Genomic DNA, 18,493 nt, shown 5'->3' on the forward strand with positions numbered 1-18,493 from the left:
TTGACTACTCAAGGTATCTCATACAAGTGGAACCATACCATATTTATCCTTTTGTGTCTGGATTATTTTATTTAGCATAGTGACCTCAAGTTTCATTCATGTCGTAGCATGTGTCAGAATTTCTTTCTTTGTTGTACAGTCATCTGTCCATGGGCACTTGGGTTGCTTCTACCTTTTGGCTATTGTAAGCAATATTATTATGAACATGGGTGTACATTGCTTTCAGTTTTTTGGAGTATTTATCCAGATATGAAATTTCTGGATCATATAGTTCCATACTTTTTAAAGGAAGACAACAAACTCTTAACACTCAATATAAAGTTTATAGTGTCTAGCAGCCAGTAAAAAAATTAATAGGAATGTAAATAAGCAGAAAAATATAATCCAAAACCAGGAAAATAGTCAATAGGAACATCCAGAAATGACAGAGATTATATAATTAGGAGACAAGGATTTTAAAACAATATGAATGTGTTCAAGGATTTAAAATAAAACAATGAACAGAAAAAATACAAGGTAATAAAAATAAATAAATGGAGCTTCCGGAGATTAAAAAAACCCCAACAATATCTGAAAAGATCAGTGAGCTTAAAGAGTAGCAATAGAAACTTGCTTATAGCAGCGGTTCCTAACCTTTTTGGCCCCAGGGACCCGTGGTCCTATGAGAATCTAATGCCTGATGATCTGAGGCGGAGCTGAGGCAGTGATGCTAGCACTGGGGAGTGGCTGCAAATACAAGCTTCACTGGCTCATTCACTGCTCACCTCCTGCTACCCTGCCCCAGGTCGTAACAAGACACAGACTATATTAGTCCGTGGCCTGGGCGTTGGGGTCCTCTACTCTAGAGTTCACATCAGGTACCTGAAACGAGGACGAGGCACAACCATAGAGTTGCGAAGCCTCCGTGCTTCCTAGAAGGTACACTGGCGGGGACGCTCTGCTCGTGAGCGCTAGTGGGCGGGGGAAAGGCGGGGGAAACTTCCGTTTTAGCTCCCTAAGGTGGGGGTTGACAAGGGGCGTAAGGACTCACCCGGGCTGGCTGGGACCGTGGAGAGGGGAGACCAGCCCACATGGTCGCTGCAAGTGGACAGTTAAGACTTCTTGGAGCAGGCGCCAAGCAGGTTTGGGGAGAAAGAAGCTAGTGTGATGAGAGGGGTGCATGCCGTACGGAAGCCACAGTGGCTCCGACACGAAAAGGTGTCAGGGCTCGGGAGTCGCCCCCGCGCTTTCTGGCCTTCAGGGGAAGTCACAGGACGTTTACAGAGTGTCTTTCCGAAGACGCCAGCTTTTGAATATGTAACGCGCTGTCACGTCTTCAGCACTAAGGAAGAAGAATCCGATTCTTGATTGCCTGGTTGATACTATTGTTTGGTTTTGTTATAGGAGAAAACGAGATACGATTAAAAATTTGAGGGGTTCACATTATTGTGAAGTGGCATTTTAGATTCTGAGTTCCAGATGTATAGTATTCACAGTAGATAATATACCCGTCCTTTCCTCAATGTTGGGGCCATATCAGGACGTTTTTTGGAGCCCTTTCCTGCTTAAGAGGCAGAGTGTCTTTTCACACAATGTTTTTAGGGAACATGAACTGTGTGAGACTTTCTTAAACATGCACTTACAGAAAAAGCAAGGTTCACCGGTAGCCAGAAAAGCACAAGAAAAATTAAAATCATGTGCATCCCATCACGTGTACTCCTGGAGAGTAACAATATTGAATTTATATGTTAAAGAAAAGCTAAATTGGAGGCCACAGTTTGGATATAACCCTAGGCCAACCATTCATAGCTGGGGAACCCGAACTTAAATAGCTAATTTCCAGCAAATACTGACTTGGTCCTGAAATGAAAGTTAAGCTTTCTTGTGTGGTGACCTTGCATCTTCCTAGCCATTCCGCTGCGAAGAAGTAAGCTTGTACAGCACTGCTACTCTAAAGGAATATAAGTCTCTAATAACCAATCACAGTGGAAAAAAGGTGCTTCCTCATTCGTGTCGAGAGAAAAATAATTTTCTCTCAACCCTTCTGAGTTGAGAGAAAAATAATTTTCTCTCAACCCTTCTGAGTTCTTCACTAACACCCCTGCAATAAAAGATTAAGAGAAAAATAAGATTATTAACATTTATACCTCATGTATATATGAGAGATAACCAGGGAAAAGTGAGCAACTCCGGGCTTGGCTTAGAATTCAGGCCTAAATACCGTCTTAATAGGGAAAGGGGTGGGAGGGTGTATGCCTCTTAGAGGAGAGTAAAAGACGAAGGGGCCCTTAGAAGAAGAGAGAAGAGGTCTGATAGTTTGTGACAAAATTTGGGTGTACTGTTGACTTCTATTCTTATCTCCTGTGACAAGAGTCAATCTTCCCTGGTTGATGAAACTCCCTGGAAGGGACTTAAGACAATTTTTAGTCCTTTTGGAGGATCTGTCTTTAGGCAGATAAGGGGAGTTCACAGAAAGGCTCTTTCTACATTTACTATTTTTCAAGTGCCTGCAGCTCAAAATAATATTCCAAAGGGACATATTTGGGGGTGGTGCATTCTGCTACCCTTCACATACTTTAAACTGCCTAGAGCCAAGCTTCTTAATGCTTATGAGTTTTGAGATCTCCTTGTTTGCAGTTTGTTTTTCACGCAATAAAAAATTCATAGCAAGTAAAGCTGAATTTCTTTTGACAATAATTACCTCCTTGTATATAATAGGTAGCCTAAAGTCTCAGATTACTGCCCTAAAATCATTTTTACACTCCCTGAGCTGATTCTGTATGATATAGAAATAAATGAAGACCACCCAAAGAACAAACACTTTCATTCAGAACCTGCTATAAGCAAGGGAGTCAGTTAGCCACCATCACTTGTGTATTGCAGAGTCTCCAAGGGAGGAAAGGGAAAGCTTTACAGTGATAAAAAGGGAAAGCTGAAATATGCTCAGTTTGGAATTTGTCATCTTGGGAAAGCCGGAGCACATTAGATTAATAGAATCAAAACATCCTAGCTGGTAGGATAGTAGGGAGCATGTTTAGCTTTCTCTGTTGGTCCTAAATTGGAGGCTAAATATTAGCGATAAGTTTGCAGTTATTGACCGAGTCCTGATTTAGGGCATATTGCAGCATTGGTTGTAGTTTGAGTTTTGGCCTAGTTGCTTCAGGTTGCAGGTCAGAGTGCTGTTTTTATCTCTTTTTATTCCTTTATGTATTCAGTCTCTCAATGAATACAGAACATAATCTAGGAAGAAGGGGAGAACAAGGCCATAGATTCTTTTAGATATTGCTTTGGAAATTGATCAGCTTCAGAAATTACTAAAAAGACTATTCTAGTGGCTCCTTTCATTTTATCACATAGTCCAGCACCAAACAGCTGAGGTTTGTTGGCCCTGTTGGAATTCCTTGTCCCAGAGTTGCCTAGGGAGTGAGGTTCAACTTTGGACTGGCCTTACTGGTTATCTTTTTTTCCCTTCAGCCTAGCCTGGTAGCTGGGATCCTGCCCCATCTCAGAGATCAGGCCATGGAAGCTGTGTTCCTGACAGCCCCGTGGAAGGTGAGCTGGGTTCCTCCTCCACTTCCTCATTATAGCCTCATTAACATGGCTTTAACTCCTTTTTTATGGTTGAGCCATGTTTATCAATTTGGGGATTTTTCCTTCTTGGAAGGTGAGGTAAAGATCTTAAACTCTGGAGTTCAGACAGGTTCAAATCCGTGTTCTGTTTTAGGTGTATTACTTTCAGCAAGTTACATAGGTTCTCTGGGCCAGTTTCCTTATCTGTAAAATAAGATAATAGTAGTACCTATAGCATAGAGTTGTGAGGATTAAATGAAATAACGTATGTACATACGTGGAGTACTTTGCTTAGTATCTAGTTACATTTTAATCACTCTGTATATTTAGCTATTGTTACCATAGTTGTTCATTGTTTCTATCAGTAAAAATTACTGTGTACCTGCTGTATACCAGATACCATACTTGGTGCTAGGAGATAAACTCTTAACTGAAGGAATTTACAAGATGTTTGGAGAGGTACATATGTAAGTTCTTTTAACACAGAAAGAAATTCAGATCTATTAGTATTAAAGGGTATAATGGAAACTTAGCTAATGAATTTGTAACATTATGATGGGTAATTATAAGAAGTTGAGTTTGAAAGTAAGGAGACAAGCTGGGATGCCATTGCAACAATTTTGAAAGAACAGTCTTGATCAGGAGGGAGGGAGTTGGAGTTGCAGCAGATGGACCATATTGCTTCGGCATGTCTGCATGTTATGAAGCTCTGCCTGCCTTCTCGGCTTCATCTCCAGCCTTCCCCCACAGCCAGAGAATGTGCAATGTTATTCCATTCTTCCATTTCTTTATATTTCCTGTTCTCTTCCTCCACAGGAAACTCACTTATTTATATTTTAAGACTCAACTCAAAAATCATATTCTCTATGAAATCCTCTGACTTCCTACATTAACTACATTACTCTTCCCTGTGTTTCCAACTAGGCCCTCACGGGGGGAGAGGGTGGTGGCTTAAAAGAATGGTTTCAGAGGAGCTATAGAGGCCTAATCCAGGTGCTAAGTTGTGGAGTGATTGGAAGCGAGTGTGCAGTTTTCTTTACAGAAGGTAGTCCAGTAAGGGAACGAGAGAGAGTAGAAACCAGAGGGGAAGGAAGGCACGAGAAACATCTTTTTAACAATAGGAGAGATTTTAGCAGTTTTGCTGGCTAAGGGGAGGGAGTTAGTAGAGGAATGAATGTTTAGGAAAAAACACTCCTGTGTTTCTCTACTTTCACACTTCACTTCACTTCTGATACCAGACGCAGGGTTTTTCCATCTATCAAGTAGTTCATGACACCAGCTAAGTGCCTTGCAATGTAATTCAATTCCGATGCTCTCTGCCTGGACTTAACTTAGGATCCTACAGGTTAGGGCCTCAGTCCCACAAGACTGCCCTTCTTAGATACCAATCACAAGTGTAGTTGGTCACCTGTGCTTCTGAAAGACTGGCTATAAGTTGGAGGTTCCCACGACCCTCTCCTTAGGTTCCATTAATTTGCTGCAGTGGCTCAAAGAACTCAGGAAAACAGTTTACTTACTGGATTATGAGTTTATTATAAAAGGATCTAACTCAGGAACAGTCAGATAGAAGAGATGCATAGGCCAAGATAAGTGGACAGAGATACAGAGCTTCCATTTTCTCTCTAGGCATGCCATTCCCAGCACCTCCGTGGGTTCAGCAACCAAGTTTTCAGTTTTTATGGAGGTTCAGTGCATAGGTTTGATTGATTAAATCATTGGCCTTGGTGGTAGGTTCCATCTTCAGCTCCTCTCTCTTCCTCTTAGTTGGGGTTGGGAGGGAGCCAAAAGTTCTTACCCTCTAATCTCATGATGGTTCTTCTGGAAGCCAGCTCCCATTTTTATGGACTTTCCAAAGGTCACCTCATTAACGTAAACTCAGATGTTGGAAGAGATTTATTATAGGTAATAAAACATTTCTTCACTTTTATGGCTCTGGAGCTATCTCAGAAACTGAGGACAAAAGACCAGATATTACTAGATAATGCTCATTTTCTGTTATTTAGGAAATTCTAAGGGTTTTAGGAGCTCTGTGCCAGAAACAGGGCAAATATACAAAGACCAGATAAACTTTTTTTTTTTTTTTTTACTGTAAATCACAATAGTTGGTCACCTGTGCTTCTGAAAGACTGGCTATAAGTTGGAGGTTCCCACGACCCTCTCCTTAGGTTCCATTAATTTGCTGCAGTGGCTCAAAGAACTCAGGAAAACAGTTTACTTACTGGATTATGAGTTTATTATAAAAGGATCTAACTCAGGAACAGTCAGATAGAAGAGATGCATAGGCCAAGATAAGTGGACAGAGATACAGAGCTTCCATTTTCTCTCTAGGCATGCCATTCCCAGCACCTCCGTGGGTTCAGCAACCAAGTTTTCAGTTTTTATGGAGGTTCAGTGCATAGGTTTGATTGATTAAATCATTGGCCTTGGTGGTAGGTTCCATCTTCAGCTCCTCTCTCTTCCTCTTAGTTGGGGTTGGGAGGGAGCCAAAAGTTCTTACCCTCTAATCTCATGATGGTTCTTCTGGAAGCCAGCTCCCATTTTTATGGACTTTCCAAAGGTCACCTCATTAACGTAAACTCAGATGTTGGAAGAGATTTATTATAGGTAATAAAACATTTCTTCACTTTTATGGCTCTGGAGCTATCTCAGAAACTGAGGACAAAAGACCAGATATTACTAGATAATGCTCATTTTCTGTTATTTAGGAAATTCTAAGGGTTTTAGGAGCTCTGTGCCAGAAACAGGGCAAATATACAAGGACCAGATAAACTTTTTTTTTTTTTTTAACTGTAAATCACAATATCACAAGGGGAAAGAAGGTAAAGGTATAGAAAAGAAAGACTCATTGGATTCAGACCTTGGAGGAGACAGCAGAGAATGGAATCAAAGGCAGAGGAGGAGGGATTAAAAGAAGGGCATCCTGAGGAAGAAGAAGAAGGATGAGTAAAAATGTAGGTACTGTCTGGAGGAGGTGGTGGAGAGTGTGAGAGGAGTTAAAGGGCATATGCCCAGGGCTATTATCTGGTCATAACTGCCATTGCCTTCTGAAAGGGAAAGTGAGCTACCTGTCTACACAGCCCCCTCTGATTACCTCCCACGGGGCATTGACCACTGGATTGTTACCATGTTGATTTCTCCATCTTCCTCCTATGGACCATTCACTCCCCGAGGCAGGGACCAGAGCTGCTATGGGGTTGTACAGTTGTGCACTTAGCAACTCTAGGAAGCCCTATTCACCCAGCCATGAATGGTTTCCTCAGAGTTGAGCAGTGCACAGCCTGAGTAGCTGTATTGTGTGACCTAAGCAGGAGCTGTAACCTTTATTTTTACTTGCCTATAGCATGAAGGCTAACAACTTATTGGTGCTCAGTAAATGTTTTTTGAAGAAACAAGAGTGATAAAGATGTAGAGTACCACTGGTTAGGAATATGAGAGCAAGAGTTGTTGGGAATCATTACGGACCCAACTGTAAAATTAAATATACAGAGATAACTCCATGGGAGGTTAAACCATTTTGTCCCCCAATTCTTGTTATCCTTTATGTAGATGCAGAGAATGCAGATGGCTAAATTGGTCAGGTTGAGACAGTAAAAGGAGAGATTTTCAGGATGGTGGTGAGAGAGAGGGCTGGAGGAAGGCAGGTTTGGTAGGGAAGAGAGAGAGGCCATGTAATTTGGGAGATTCCAATGTCTACTCCAGAAGGAGCTACAGGAAGCTTCTCAGGATGGGGGTGGGATTCCCTGGTCCCTGGTGCCAAGCACCCTTGTTTTGTAAAAATACTCCCTGAACCCACACAATGCCTTGTAAGAGAAGAGAGTATGCTGGTAGACAACCAGGCCTCTGCTCCAAGGGCTGCAATAGCATATGAATGAGACACCTTCCATTCTCGGCCCACATGAGGTGAACACACAGTTGCAAATGGAAACTTCTACTGCGTACATTGTGATGAACACTTTATCTCTCTGGATATACTCTCTACCTTTCCCCACTTTGGGCTGTGCCCTGGGAGACTGACCTTTACATTTACCATCAGTGGCTGCATTCCTCCAAGGCCCTGCCTCCAGCCTTGTACCCTCTCCAACAACTTTCTGGATTCCAATAATCCTTCCCCCTATCTTCCTCTTCCCCAGCATAGCCAGCCCCTGCATACTTCTGCAGGCCTTGTTGCTTTCCGGGAAGCTTCTCCATTTCTTTGTGACTAGTGGGCATACAAAGCTATCCTCAGTAACCTCATTTGTGTTTGCCACCTCTTCCCTATGGGGACCTGGGCAGAAGAAACATATTATTTATAAAAGTTAGTATTGTATAGAGCAGGGGTCAGCAAGCTGATATTGACCTGATAGTAAAGTTTTATTGGAACACAGCCATACCCATTCTCTTACCTGTCCTCCAATGGCTTTATTTTCTGCTGCAGCGGCAGGGCTGAATAATTGCAGCAGAGACCAAATGGCCTGAGAAGCTTAAAATATGTACCATCTGGCCCTCTAGAGAAAAAATTTGTCAACTCTAGTATAGAAGAAAGAATGTGCCTGCCTGGGGGTGAGAAGACTGGAGTTGATCCCTGCCTGAATCTACTTATTAGTTGAATGAGCTTGGCTAAGTCACTTTACCTCATCAAATCTGACCCATAGAATAATAGTAATAGCTTCCAAAGTTATTGTCAGAATTGAAACTATAATTAGTCGCTGTGTTTTCAGGAGATGCTGTCCTTTGAGGATGTGGCTATGTACTTCACCAGAGAAGAGTGGAACAAACTTGACTGGACTCAAAAGGACCTCTACAGAGATGTGATGCTGGAGAATTACAGAAACATGATCTTATTGGGTAATGACTCTGCTTAAAAATTTGACTTTGAGTGCTTTGAGTGTCTAGTCCTTAATCCCTTTTCTGTAATTCCAAAATCAGAAAAAGCTCTGAAAACCAGAAGTGTTTTCATAACTCGTTTGGCTACAAGACCCATCTGGAAGTCATTGGTGGCAAAACCTGATTTCATCTTACAGGAAACTTATCATCCTTATTTTTCCCATTTGGTCTTCATATTTGTTTTGTTTTGGTTTGGTTTTTTTGCATCAGAAATCTCAGTGTGTTTGATTAAAAGTACAGCTCCAAACCCTGTTGGGTTAGGGGTGGTATATAATAGAAAATGACACACCAAGGCACTTTTCTAAAATCTTGAGAAAATTCTGAATCTTGAAACACATCTAGCCTCAAGGTTTTCAGATAGAGGATTGTGGAGGAGGGATAATTTCCTTTTGTTTTAGAGTTTGTTCCTCACCCCCACTGGCCTCTTCCACATCTATAAGACCTCTTGGAGTTGAAAATATTGTTGCTGATTTGGATTCCAAAGGCTAGCTTTTTGTTCTCTTGAAAATCTTATTTGTTTTCTCTGGAAATGGGTTTCTTCTTTGTTTGCAACATCACTAGTTGTGTCTTAACCGACTTCATTTTTGAACCTTCACTGCTTTCGTCTTCCCAGGAGCCAGCCTTTATCTTATTCCAATGCTGTGTCCCACTGTAGGAGTTTCCTGGATAGTTTTCTTTCTAGGACCACATATCAAATATTGTAGACCCCCACACTGACACTGTTGGCACAAAGTCTGTCATGAGATCGTTGACTTACCTTTGGATTTGTTAATATTTCTTTTCCCATTAAAAATTCTAAGAGCATATTTGAATACATGGAAGGTATTGGAAAGCATGAAGCTTCGGAAGAAGAAAACATTCAAAGGTAACACCGTTGGAATATTTCCTTTTGATTTTTCTTTCCTTATGCTTTTAAAAAAAAATGTAGCTGAGCATATTTGTATACTTCTGTAATCCCTTTAAAACTTAATGTTGAGACGGGAAAAAATGGTGTCGATGGCAGAGGCTCTGTTCGTCCCTTTTGCGACCCAATCAAAGTTGTGACAAACACGGAGCAAACAGCAAGAAAAGTCACCTGGGATCAAGATGAACAGAAGCACTACAACTAACGAGAGAAATAAGAAATAACCCTATAACTGTAGAAGGTAGGAGGGGGTGAAGATGCAAGGCGGCCCGGTCCTGAGTGGCTGGTGGGACAGAGTAGGACAGAGGCTATGTATGGCAGCAGCAGCTGACAGCTGCAGACGCCTCTTAAAGGAGCCGTGTCTGTGAGCAGACTTTCTCACTCTGAGCACCAGCGCTGGGTGGGCTGCACTGAGGGCACCAGGGATTTACAGGGGAATACTGAGTTGTCAGAGTGAGGGCCAGAGGCAAGGCTTTCTCCTGTACAGACGTGCCTGAGGTACCCATTATTCCTCTGTTGAGCCCTGCCCCCTACCCAGTGTGCAGACTCAGCACTGCCATAGTAGAGACGTCATCAAACTGGATAACAGAGGTAGCTCTGCCCCGAGGATTCCCTGAAACTCTGCCTCCCCCAACTCACAGACCCACCCAAGCCACATCTAGGTGTGTCCTCAGCGAGTCAGATGCTCCTTGCTGAGCAGAGCCAAGACTCACACTGGTGACAGCTGGCTTCAGTTTCTGGTGTGGTTTCTTGTGGCAACTATAATCACAGCATCTGTGGATTGCTTGCTGAATCTTAACAGGTGGCCCCGGAGGGGCACAGGCTGGGGCTAAACTTGACCTGCAGCTGAACCCCTCTCAGGACAATGCCACTGGACACCTGCTACACAAAGCCACACTAATAAGACTGGGAGACTTAGGAGCTTTGCTTAGTATATGGAAACAGTCACAGAAAGGCAGCCAAAATGGGAAGACAAAGAAGCAGAATGCAGAGTAAAGAACGGACCAAAGATCCAGGAAGAATGGAGTCAAGCAATCTAACAGATGCAGAGTTCAAAACACTGGTTATAAAGATGCTCAATGAATTTATTGAAAGTGTAGGTGAATTCGGTGAGAACTTTTAACAAAGAGATAAAAAACATAAAAATGGAAATTGTAAAAGGGAACTAGTCAGAAATGAAGAACACATTTTCTGAGGTAAAGAGTATATTACAGGGAATAAACACTGGATAAAGAAGAGGATCGAACCACCAATATAGAGGGTGGGGAAGCCAAGGACACTCAATCAGAATGGCAAGATAAAAGAAGCCAAGACTATAAATAATTTAAGGAGCCCATGGGACACAATTAAATGTAAAAATATCTGTGTCATAGGGGTACCCAAAGGAAAACAAGACATTAAAGAGCTATTTAAATAAATAATGATGGATAACTTCCCTAACCTAGTGAAGGAAATAGACATACCCCAGGAAGCTCAGAGAATCCCAAGAAAGAGGAACCCAAAGAGGCCCACACCAAGACACATCATAATTAAAATACCAAAGGTTAAATACAAAGAGAGAATCTTAAAAGCAGCAAGAGAAAAGCAGTTAGTTACCTACAAGGGAGCACCCATAAGACTGGCAGCTAACTTCTCAAAAAAAACTACACAGGACAAAAGGTATTGGCACAAAATATTCGACGTGATGAAAACCCAGGATCTACAACAAAGAATACTTTATCTAGCAAAGCTATCATTTAGAGTCGAAGGACAGATAAAGAGCTTCCCAGACAAAAAAAAAAAAAAAATAGCTAAAGGAATTTATCACCACCAAGCCAGTATTACAGGAAATGTTGGAGGGACTTCTTTAAGAAGAAAAAAACATTTATCAAAAACAAGAATAAAGAATGGTAATAATTACATTCCTATCAACAAATACCTCAAATGGAAAAGAATTAAGTGCTCTAACCAAAAAGAGTGGCTGAATGGATAAGAAAACAAGACCCCTGCGTGTGCTGCCTACAAGAGACTCACTTCAGGTTAAAAGACACACACAGACTAAAAGGAAGGGGATGGTACAAGATATTGCCTTGATGGACCTGGAAGGTATATGCTGAATGAAATGGATCAGATAGAGAAAGACAAATATTGAATGATTTCACGTACATGTGGAATCTGTAGAACAAAATAACAACAACAACAAAAAATGGAAAAATAGAAATAAACTCATAGATAACAATTTTGAGGGCTACTAGATGGGAGGGGTGTTTGAAGGGACAGCGAGAAAAGGCAAAGGGATTAAGAAGTACAAATGGATATTTGCAGAATAAACACGGAGATGTAGAGTGTAGCATGGGAAGATGGTTAATAATGTTATAATATGTAAGGACAAAGGGTTACTAGATTTAGTGGGGTGATCACTTTGTGAGTTATATAGATCTCTTATCACTATGCTACATAACTGAAACAAATACGTTATGTATGCCAACTATAATTGAGAAAAAAACTAATTGAATTGTACAATATAAATATGAGCAGCTAATTGTCTATCATATATCAATAAATTTGGAAAAAAAAATCCTTAATGTTATAGCATCAGCATTTTTCCTGTTATTAAAAGCCCCTATAAATATAGTAAATGATCTTAATGTAATTCTATTGTATGATCCATAATATTTATTCATTTTCTCATTTAAGAATGTTTAGTGGCTTTGTGTTTGTTGGTTTGCTTGTGCATTTATCATTTTCTATATTATGACGTTCTAATGGATATTTCTGACTATAAATCCTTACATGAATTTCTGATTATTCCCTGAGGTATATTCCCAGGACTGGATTTTGGAGTTAAAGGGTGTGGGCACTCTCGAGTCTCTTAATATATACGTATTACTGAATGATTTTTAAATAATAGAGAAGAAAGTAAAAGTCATCTGCAGGCCTATTGCCCAGAAATAATTTCTGTCAACATTTTGGTTTACTTTTTCCTAGTTTTTTCATATATGTATATACTTATGTACATACACATATACATGTAGTTTTAAAAAGCAAAACTTAGATCGTAATTTATATGAGTTTTGAATCATACTGTATATGAGTTTTGTATTTTGCTTTAAAATATCCAAGGAACATTTTCCTATTTTAATAAATATTCTTTGAACACATGAATTTTTAACATGTGCCTAATACTTTTTCCTTTGTCGTATTAATGTTCTATGCTTTAATTACTCTCCTCTTAACATACAGTTTATATCAGTTTTGCGTTGTTACAACTCTGCTGAACATCTCTGGAACATTAATTTTTGTCCTTATTATTCCTTAGGCTGTATTTCTGAGAGTGAAATTACCACATCCAAAGTGTGAATATCATTCAGGCTGTCAATAAAGATTGCCAAATTTTCACAAAGATTGTGCCAGCGCTTTGATTATCGTCCTTATCTCTGCTTGCTACTGTAGACCCAAAGGTTAAACTGAGCTCTAGGACATCTGTCTGTAACTCACTAACCACCACATCCCATTTACTTCTCATGAGTAGGATTTCAATTTCCCAAACCTGAGGTGATCTGTCAGCTGGAGCAGTGGGAAGACCCATGGATCCTGGATCTACCAAGAGCTGGGACTAGGAAGTCTTCCAGTAGTGCTTGCCCAGGTGGGTGAGAAGACCCAGTCAAGTGGAAATCATAAACAGGAAGGGAAGTCACATTAATGAAGCCCCTTCTGTGGCCCAGATACTGAGCCAGGTGTTTCGCATATCTTCTCCCACTTCATCCCTACTGCCCTCTGAAGGTGGTAGGTTTGACCATCATCCCCATTTTCCAGATGAAGAAACACATAGCTTAAGCTATCTATCACACAGTAGGTTGCTAGTTGGTATTTGATTTCAAGTCTACAAAGCTTATCCTCTTTCTACTGCAGTAAAGTACTTCCCTGAAGCAGCCGGTTTGGTGTTTTCTGACTGCTGTTATGCCATCCTAGATACTGCTTTATTCTACTCTCATTACTTACCCTTTCTACTTTCTCTTGTTTCCCTGCATTCCTTTTGTTTTCCACATTCCTCGGTATTTCTTGATGTACCTGTTTTTTTCTACTTACTAAATCCTGTTGCTGCTTCTACCCCTTCCCACATCCCTTTACTCCAAAGTTTCTCAATTGAAGTACTTCAACGTTTTGGGCTGGATAATTCTTTGTTGTGGAGGAACTGTCCTGTGCATTGTAGGATGTTTAGCAACATCCTTGGCCTTTACCCATTAGGTTCCAATAGCACCATCCAGTTGTGACAACCAAAAATGTCCCTTGTCAAATAATGGCCCCCGAGAGGTAAAACTACTGATCGAGAACCAATGTTCTGTTCTGTTAGCTTTTATATCTACTTCCCTCTGATTCCTTTTCTATTCTATCTTACACTTTCTCCATTTTTAAGGAGCTGTTTCTCCCAGAATTATTAAAAACATGCTTATCTAGAAAGTATAAGACGCTACCTCTCCTACATTTATGTGACACTACTGAATACCCATAGTAAGTTGTTGGGTAAGTTGGGTTCGTTTGGTTCTCATGTTCTCTGACACACTTGTTCATTTTTTAGTTGATTGATATCAAGAGCTCTTTCTGTTATGAAAGCTGAGAGTCCTATAAAAAATCAGAATTTTGGCCTCTTTAGTATGATGATATAACTAAGTAAACATGTCTTAGCTTTATTTGAGTATCTTATATCACAAACAATTGGCTTCTTTTCCCTTTTTTCTTCTGCAGTGGAGAGGTCGGTTATATGTTTCCTTTTTATTTCACTAGGTTCAGAAGCCAGATACCAGATGATAAAGCTGATTCCAAAGCAGAAAATTTCTGAAGATTTAGAGTCATATAAGGTATCAGTGATAAAGCAGAAGATGGCAAAGACGTCTTCAGAAAAATTACTTAAATGTAACAAATTTGTGGACATTTACAGAGTTACACTCCCTACTGTTGGTGATGAATGCAACCAGGACTTCCTTCAAAACCTTTACCTTTTTCAAGATCAGAATGCTCAAACAAGGAAGAAGCAGGGCAAATACAATGGATATGGAAAACCCTTCTATCAGAGATCATTACTTTTGAGGCATAAGCAAATTCTTACAAATGCAAAATTTTATGAATGCAATGAATGTGAAAGAGTCTTTAAGCGTCAGGCAAATTTTGTTCGACATCAGAGAATTCACACTTCAGAAGACCCTTTTGAGTGTGACATATGTGGCCAAGCTTTCAAACAGAAGTCTGCTCTTACTATCCATAAACAGTGTCACCCTCAAGAAAAGCCATATAAATGTCATGACTGTGGAAAATTTTTCCGTCAGATGGCATATCTTGTTGAACATAAGAGGATCCATACCAAAGAAAAACCTTATAAATGCAGTGAATGTGAAAGAAAGTTTAGTCAGAATTCAACGCTTATTCGACATCAGGTAATCCATAGTGGAGCAAAACCCCATAAGTGCCTTGAATGTGGGAAAGCCTTTGTTCGGAATTCAACCCTTAAGAGCCATCAACAAATTCACAGTAAACAAAACACTTACAAATGCAGTGACTGTGGAGAATTCTTTGGTCGGAATATAGATCTCATTCAGCATCAAAGAACCCATACCAAGGGGAAATTATTTGAATGTAGAGAATGTGGAAAAACTTTTAGTTTCAAGTCAAATCTTCGTCGACATGAAGTCATTCACAATGGAGAAAGACCCTATAGATGTGACAAATGTGGGAAATCTTTCAGTTGGCGTACAAGCTTTATTAAGCATCAGGGCACTCACAAAGAGCATATATCTATGTGAGACTAACCAGGAAAGCTACCATTTAAATACCAGAACTTAACCGTCATACAAGTATGTATAGTTTGATTGTTTGATGAAAATTAATAAATAAGAACTGAACTTTTTTCTGTGGGGACCCTCTTTTTGTAGGTAAGCTTGCTGTAATCCAGAATTACTTAATAGACAATATGATAGGCTGTTATGTCCAGTTTCCCTTGAGACCTCTATACCTCAGTTCCCCCAAATCAAGTTAAGGCAGAAAGGAGACATTGTAGCTTTGCTCTGTGGTCCCACAGGCTGGAGACCATTTAATGGATCATGAATGATTTAAGAATGCCTTTCTTGGTTTCATACAGAAAAGATGACCTGGTATTCATAGACTAAAAGTAAATGCCACTCACTAGTAGCTAGTGCGGGAGTAAGAATTACTAAAATTTATTTATAAAATTAAATTAGCATGCTACTACATTCTACTGTAGGTCACCAATACAAGAAACCCATTTGAAATTCTAATAATCGAAACATCACTCTAGGTCTGCATTAAAAATTGCTATTTAGACCCTGTCATATCATTCAAGTCCCCTCTAGTTTCTTCTTTATATTTATTATTGTTCCCACCAATTCCATTTCTTACCCAGCATATAAAAGTAAAAGAGTTCTATTGAGAATGAGAAGAAAGCAAATGGCACCCCATAAAATTGAGGACTCTTAAGCCTTGCCGGAAGAAAGTATTGATTAGTGTTAGATTGTATATTGGGTTCAAAAATACCAAATCAGTATTTTTGTACTGGTTGTCATGAATTGGCTAGAAGAAAAGACTGCAAAATTGTATTTCCCTAAGCAAAATTAAGAAGTTGAAACTTCTCACTGATGAAGAAATAAGCCATTGAGAGAGAAGTCTCCCTTAACACAGCCTTGGGAGATGGGGACCTATGAAAAGCAGAAGAGGGCTTGAGTACACAGAGGTCTAGCCCAGGCTATTAAATCTATTCTGAAAAAAATAAGTAAGTAAATCTCTCCTATTCCTATAATGCACAAGCTTCCAGCTTTCCAGAATAAAGAAGGCACAACTAAAGGATACATGAAACATGGCTATAATCAGCCACATCTCTCCCAAGAGGAAGAAAAGAGCTGCACTACTCAATATGCTAACCACTAGCCATATGAGGCTATTTTAATTAAATGAATGAATGAATGAATAAATAAATAAATTCCTCAGTCAAACCTCACTTTTCAAGGTCAGCACAGATAAAGAATGTTCCCATCAACAGGAAGGTTTATTGGACAGCACTGTAAAGCGCTCCTAAAGACTTCTTATGGAAACACAGAGAACTTGTATTTGGCTCCACTTCTTTCTCTAAAACTAAATTAAAAGGACTTCTTTTCTCGATATTAATGACCTCTATAAAATATTTGAAAATATTTTTTTCAGTCAAATTTCTGAGACTCAAAGGAGGAAGTAAGGGATGACACGGATCTGAAAGCCTTGCTGAACTAACTTGCTTTGGGAGAAAGGAGCCCCCACCTCAAGAAAGTAGGGAAGGCTTTCTGCCTTCTCTGAAAAGATAAACAGTTGTCAGACCGAGAGTATAGATTAGCAAAGTTGATGTCAGTTTGTTAACAGCAGTAAGGCAAGAGTTCCAAACTAGCCCTCGATAGAAGGTAATGGGGAAGAAATGCACAAGTTTTTGCGTTCTTATTTGGCTAATGGGATTGACCCATTGTCCTCCATTCCTTGGTAGACTGAGCAATCAGTCATTCAGTGAAGGTAGGGGGAGTCTGGCATCAACAGTCTAGAATATTCCACTGGATTAGAAAAGGCATATCTTTTCTTGACAAGATCACTGATGCTTTTTTCACCATATTTAAAGCAAGGGGAAAAATAAATACAAATGTTAATTTGCCTACTTTAGCTAAAAATGCTAAACTAGAAATTAAAAAACTATGTTAAAATTTAAATAAGATGAAAATTGATAAATGTTTTATTTTCTCATTTTTACATACTTGGGTTACAGTTAAGGAAAATCGCATGTAATGTGGCCATATGTATGACAGTTACGCCACTCACATTCAAGTTTTGACAATAGCTGTGTGAGTCTAGACATTGTTCAAACTCATTCTCAGTTGTAGCTTCATCAAGATAGATTCTCCATTTGTCAACATTTCTTAGCTGATGGAAATGAAGAAGAGGGTAAATTGTAAGCAAGTATAAAGCAAAAGTACTACATAAAATTCTAAAATAAGTTTTAAAATAAAGATGACTTCCTGGCAAAATAAATTTTCAGTTAAGTCCCTCTTCACCAAAAGTTAACAAACACTATGAGTTTTATGCTAATTATTCCTTCGTATAATGTACACATACAACCTATCTATGTCTAGACACTCTGTAACTTAGATTTGATTTTTCTAGAATTTTACACATGGATCATACTCTTGTTCTTTCACTTCACATGTGTTTTGAGAAACATCTGTATTTCTGTGTAGCTATTGTTCAATCATATTAATTGATACTGAGTATTCCATCACAGGAGTATACCACAATTTATGAATCTACTTTATTGATGAGCTTTTAAGGTGCTTCAGTTTGTGACTATTACGAAACAACATTTTAACGTGCCTCTAAGTTTCCTGTGAAAGACCTAGAAATAAGAGATGCATACATTCAACTTTAAGAACAAATGCCAAACTTTACTATATGTAACAATTTATACATCCAACAGCAATAGATGAGAGTTCCTGCCATTCTATATGTTTATCAATACTTGTTTTGACAGATTTTTTAAAGATCTGATAAACCATAAATTATGAAATAGTATCTAATTATGGCTTAATTTGCATTTCTCACTAATGTAATTGAGCATCTTTTCATCATCAAGGGCTGTGCTTCCTGTTTTGTCTTTTCCTAATCTTAATGTAGTTGAATTTATCAATCTTTTATGATAGCACTTGTTGAGTCTTGTTGCGATTGCTACCAATTTATTAGGAATTTGTTTTTGTTCTTCCTGGGCACAAAGCTAGACCACGTTTCACAGCTTGTCTCGTTCAGTGTGGTTAGGTGACTGAGTTCTAACTAATGAGGTATGAGTGGAGATGATGTGTGCCACTTCTTGGCTTGGCCCATAAAAGCCCTCTCACATTTTCATGCTCTTTTTATTCCCTTCCAGTTGACTAGGTTAGAAAACCCAGGGGATCTTAGAAGCTGTGTATTGAAGATGGCAGGGCTGCCATCAGATTGACTACTTGGAGGAGAGCCACCCTGGCAGTCATGTATATGTGCCTTAAACTGTTACAGGAATGAGATATAAACAACCATACTTTTTGGATCTATTTTTTATCACCAACGATATATGTTTAAGATAGTCTTCATTAATCTGATATCAGAACAATACCTCCTATATTTTTTTCCCAAAAGACTTGAAGT

General features: G+C 39.4%; 1 protein-coding gene across 2 annotated transcripts; it reads left to right on the forward strand.

Moving 5' to 3' along the window:
• Window positions 1-979: 979 nt before the first annotated feature.
• On the forward strand, window positions 980-16,462 carry ZNF789 (zinc finger protein 789). Of its 2 annotated transcripts, XM_006913355.3 has the most exons (5): window positions 980-1,121; window positions 3,454-3,531; window positions 8,247-8,373; window positions 12,828-12,941; window positions 14,081-16,462. In XM_006913355.3, exons 1-5 carry the CDS (start codon window positions 1,071-1,073, stop codon window positions 15,091-15,093), a joined length of 1,383 nt encoding a protein of 460 aa, XP_006913417.1. In that variant the 5' UTR covers window positions 980-1,070; the 3' UTR covers window positions 15,094-16,462. The 2 variants fall into 2 exon arrangements, with proteins under 2 accessions (XP_006913417.1, XP_024903540.1); XM_025047772.1 differs by lacking the exon at window positions 3,454-3,531.
• The last annotated feature ends 2,031 nt before the right edge of the window (window positions 16,463-18,493 follow it).

Source organism: Pteropus alecto, unplaced genomic scaffold (genome assembly GCF_000325575.1).
Source record: "Pteropus alecto unplaced genomic scaffold, ASM32557v1 scaffold20, whole genome shotgun sequence".
NCBI lineage: Eukaryota > Metazoa > Chordata > Mammalia > Chiroptera > Pteropodidae > Pteropus > Pteropus alecto.

What these genes read in the sequence shown, in the direction of transcription:
- ZNF789 (XM_006913355.3), top strand. Translation starts at nt 1,071, where the DNA reads ATGGTCGCTGCAAGTGGACAGTTAAGACTTCTTGGAGCAGGCGCCAAG. An exon ending in TTGGAGCAGGCGCCAAGCAG is followed by an intron (nt 1,122 to 3,453) that starts GTTTGGGGAGAA and finishes TTTTCCCTTCAG; the next exon opens with CCTAGCCTGGTAGCTGGGAT. An exon ending in TTCCAGTAGTGCTTGCCCAG is followed by an intron (nt 12,942 to 14,080) that starts GTGGGTGAGAAG and finishes TTATTTCACTAG; the next exon opens with GTTCAGAAGCCAGATACCAG.